This window comes from Papilio polytes, unplaced genomic scaffold (genome assembly GCF_000836215.1).
Source record: "Papilio polytes unplaced genomic scaffold, Ppol_1.0 DF823923.1, whole genome shotgun sequence".
NCBI lineage: Eukaryota > Metazoa > Arthropoda > Insecta > Lepidoptera > Papilionidae > Papilio > Papilio polytes.
Genome location: NW_013525281.1, coordinates 6,712,766 through 6,717,563, shown reverse-complemented (window position 1 = coordinate 6,717,563; position 4,798 = coordinate 6,712,766). Strand labels below are relative to the sequence as shown.

At 34.8% G+C, this 4,798-nt stretch overlaps 1 protein-coding gene across 1 annotated transcript in view; it reads right to left on the bottom strand.

Moving 5' to 3' along the window:
* Positions 1 to 2,926: 2,926 nt before the first annotated feature.
* LOC106102486 (beta-hexosaminidase subunit beta-like) overlaps positions 2,927 to 4,798 on the bottom strand; it is a 9,719-nt gene continuing 7,847 nt past the window's right edge. Inside the window, 1 exon segment of the mRNA XM_013281984.1 lies at positions 2,927 to 3,370. Coding sequence (XP_013137438.1) covers positions 3,178 to 3,370 — 193 coding nt within the window. The 3' untranslated portion in view covers positions 2,927 to 3,177.

Below are 4,798 nucleotides of genomic sequence, written 5' to 3'. Positions count from 1 at the left end.
AATAAATCCTATCTGCTGTCAATTGGTTAAACTATTCAATAGTTATTATTATCATGATATAGAAGAATCAACATTGTAATACCATTTGAAAAAATATTTTTTTTTCCTATATATCTTGGCTATAGCATGGCTATTACCAGGTAGAAGAATGCAGCTTCCCTCACCCCGAGATAATAAAATAGTTATAAAACTGTCATCTAATCTTACTTATATAATAAATGCGAAAGTTTAGGATGTTTCTTAGGGTTTGTAGCCTAAATAACTTAACATATCTGGATATAATTTGGCATAAATTTAGACCCATGCAAAAGCTAGTAAGATTATGTTTTAATGGTAGCGGACCTCTTTTAGACCTAAAAGATCATTGTATGGCTGGCGGCACTACTTGATGTTTGCTTATTGATTTTTTTGTTCCAAACCATAATATATTAAATTAGTACATAAACAATAATCCACTATTTGTCTTAGAAAAATATGGATAACCCAAACATCTTTACGATGTCTTATTTATAACTGCGAGTAATAATTTAAACATTTCAGTTTGAATAATTTACAATGGCACTGACTCAACGGGTCACTGGAAATGCCCTTCATTGACGTCTGTTTGCAAATATACATCTGTGTCAGTTATAAAAATAACATTATTATTAACTTATATAAATTAAAAATAAACATGAAAATCACCTGTTATATAGATGACTAAAGTACTCAGTAAACAATTTATTTATCAAGTTTACTTTTTCTATAACTTCATCAAGCATAGTTGGAAATATAAGAAAATTACTTTATGTCTAAAAAAATTAATGGCAAATATACTTTCGTCGTAATTTTTTATTTTTTAAACTAGTCATACTAAAATATTATATGTGTAATAAGCTAAATTTTAGAATGCTTAGTTAAAAAAAATGGACTGAACTACATTTTCCTTTATACCCCTTATATGTACAGAAAGCCTAACAATTTATTTGGCTTCTATTTTCTTAACTATTTGACTCAGATATGACAGCTGATAGAGATGTATGGATGAGCAGCACATACTGTCGACCCTCCATAAGGGATAAGCCCAAGTGGATGATTTTTTTTAGCTATTACAAATCTTTTTAATTCACACTGGACAATCTTATCTTGCTGATAGTTTTTACTGAACAGACCTAAGGTGTAACTTATGCAAAATTACACTTTTATACTAAACAACATTTAAATAATTTAGATATAACATAAAAAAAAAAATCAGGTTTTTTTAAAGCAAATAAATAAACATAAATTGAATTGTTTAAGCACTTGTTATCCCCATTTTAAAAAATAATTTGTAGATGAGTGAAAATATATACAAAATAATTTGTGAATGTGTATATACTTAAAACTGAATTTAACATGCATAGATTGTAATTACTTATCTAATTTATTATATTTGTATCCATAAAATTAAAGGTAAAGAAAACTGTCCAGTCTTCAAACATATCAAAAACCTTAAACATTGCGTGGATGAAGGTAGTGACATAAACTCACCTATCAAATTTTCAGTATTTAATAAGTTCCGAATCTTATCCATCCAGTGTTGAGCATCATGGTGTGACGTCGCTGCGAGCAGTACACGAGGTTTGCAGGGCTCCTCAATGGAGAACACGGCAAACGCATGGGGGCGAGTGCGAGACTTCGCCCGCTTCACAATACAACCCGAGGGCAGATCTACTGTGCCCGCGGGAGCTCCTGCCTCGCTGCAATATACCGCCAGGGACCCACCACCACAAGTTGCACTTGGCCGAAGTATACACCATTGTTTCTTCCATGACTAACAAACCCAACAGTAAGTATTTAATAAAATTACAATCTCAAGTTTTCGTTTTCGAAACAGAACTTACCTTGAAAGGATTTAGGCCAAGGTTTGATTTGAAGGGGTACTTCACTTCTAGATACCCCGACATTATTAATTTTTATTTTTTTAGAAAACGAGTCGCATATCGCTTATTTTAAAAAAGATATACGGTAAAGATTATGGACACGACGTGCACATGTATTCAAACAAAAATTGTTTACCAATCGTTACAGTACAGATAATAAATATGTTCAATATAGTGACGGCTAGGGAAGGCCTGTAAAAAACGGTACAATAGTTACCGGTTGAGGACGAATTTTTGTATAGTGGAAACACTACCCTCCACAAATGGAAGGCTATAAAGCCAAAATTTCTGCCTATTTGATTTCAGCCATTTTAATGCTATTATTTATTTTAGTTTAACAATAACCATAAAAACTTTGCTTTTGCAAATATTCTGCATTAAAAAACATCAAAAATTATCAAATAACAAATCAGGTAAAGTGGAATTTAATATTGTAATTTTTTGTTAATATCAGAAAAATTATGGGATCACAACAAATATTTTCTTTAGGAAATCGGTGGAGAAATTTGAAATAAGGCAGAAGACTAAAAACAACACATTTATTGTCTAGACAAGAATACAAGACAAAATATAAAACATTAATGTTAGCTTAATTAAATATTTAACTTCATTGTCACAGGTTTCTGCGATGTTTCACTTACATAAAAATATCTTGTTTTTCGTAACGAAACTCCATACAAATAACCAATTAGGTTGTAATGAGTTTCGCAAACGAAGGGATAAAAATAAAAAGATAGAAATAGATAAAGCATTGAAACGACTGTAACTAGAAGAACACCACTAGATTCCCCGCTAGTACTAATTTATGCACTGCACTGTTTATATAAAATTGGCACCTACAGTTTTGACTTTTAACATTGATTGTTGTTTGGGTATCGTAAAGTTTAAATCAGATCTTATCGTCACGCTTCGAGGGACCTCGCGTATAAGGTGTTTTAAATAACGATCAAAATTGAAAAAAAATGTCTAAAAGAACTGAATTCTAATTAAATGGATAGAATTATTACCATATTTACAAATAATCAAAATATCTCCAAATGTTTGATACACCGATTGCGATAAGCTGAACTTTATACCTTATTTGAATGAGCGCATTTTAACACTCTGTATTGGCGTTATTTTAATACGAGAGTATTAATGCTTCAATTTGACTCTTATACTGTTTTCCAAGCGTTCAAAATGGATTCTGCGCGATAGAACATAAGAATGTTTCATTGCCAAGTGTACATGACCAGGAATACAGGAAAAGTACAACGATTTTACATCTATTTTAGTTTTAAAAGAGACAAAAGCCCGGGCCGTTGGCTGGTTGAGCAGCAATGCCCCTCCTGTTCATGCGACACACGTGCTCCTCCATGCGACGGTAGGCCTCGATGGGCGGAAGCGAACTGGAGTTGATGCTGACGCCGAGGTTCGCCGAGGGCGCGATCCACAGCCGCTCCGCCACAGCGCTCGCGCGCGGCCACACTCTGCAATGATGATTTTTAGTAAACAAAAAACGTTTAGAATTAAATATTTCACCTTTAAATCGTACCCTACAAGCAAGTTAAGGCACCTCGATATAACGTTCCTGTCATCGACCATCTCCCCCCACATGCAGGCCTCGCCGCCGATCACGCCGGCGAGCAGGGTGTCGCTGCCGGTCGCTTCACGCACTGTGTGTCGCGGGTCCACCATGTACAACTCCCACCACTGATTTCTTGGACAGGTCAGGTACCAACCAGATGAGAAGAGCAAGCGATGGCCAGCTTGCAGTACCTGTGCGCCAACACAAATATAAATACATGGTTCGTAGTGAATTAAATTTTGCAATATATACTTGATACTTGGAAATTATGACTATTTAAAGACATTACGAATTAGTTTCTAATGACATTACCTTCACCATTTCTTCGGCCCAAAATTCCTTCCAAACTTGCACGAGTGTGTCATTTGGCAAGGGTATATTCTTATCAAACACATCCTGAAGAACACAAAATTTCAATTTGACACATTTTAAACTTGTCTTTTCGGTTGCAGCTATAGGAAATCTACGGACTCATTGAATTATAACTTAAACGCTGAATGCTTAAATACGTGATTATTTTATCCATTTTGGCTCTGACAGCAACAGTTGGTATGGAACGGGTAGTGAGGATTCTATAATAGGATAAACGAAGGATTTTCTTTATTTTAGGATAAAAGAGATAGAATAATCTATCGGAAACGTTAACAGACGCGTTTAATTCGGAACGAAGCAAGTACTTATCAAGATCCTGTACATTTAATAGAGGTCATTTAGTCGTTTCTTAGTGAGACTAAGATTTAAATGTGATTTTACTCAAACTTTGACTGAATTTAGATTTGGTTAACAAGTAAGGAGCATATCACCAGTTTCATCATCGACAAATCACTGGTCTTGTGTTCGTTTTTTATGGCTTTATGTCATTCCGTTCATATCCATTGGTGGTGGTTTATATCATACCTGCCAGACGATGATCTTGGATCCATCAGCGAGCAGCGGTATGATGTTCTGTATAAACAGAGCGTGCAGCTTGTCCACATTGAAGTCTTTCTCTTTCATGTATTTGCGGATCTCTGGGTTCGACTTCCTGTGGATAGTGAAAAATCAGTTCTAACGTACTAGGTGATCCACTACAATCAGATGATGCTCTTAATAATGTAAGTTCTCACATCTATAGTCCTATTATTATTCTACCTTATCACCAACTATTTAAGAAGTATCGGTATGGTTTAGCTAGAAATTAAATATTACTAAAATTTAGTATTAATTCTAATAGTATAAAATTAGTTTACCAGCAGTCCATCTTGACCTCGTCCCCGCCGATGTGCAGATATTTGTCGGGGAACCTGGTCTGTACCTCGCGGAAGAGGTCGCGGATTGTTTTGTACGTGAT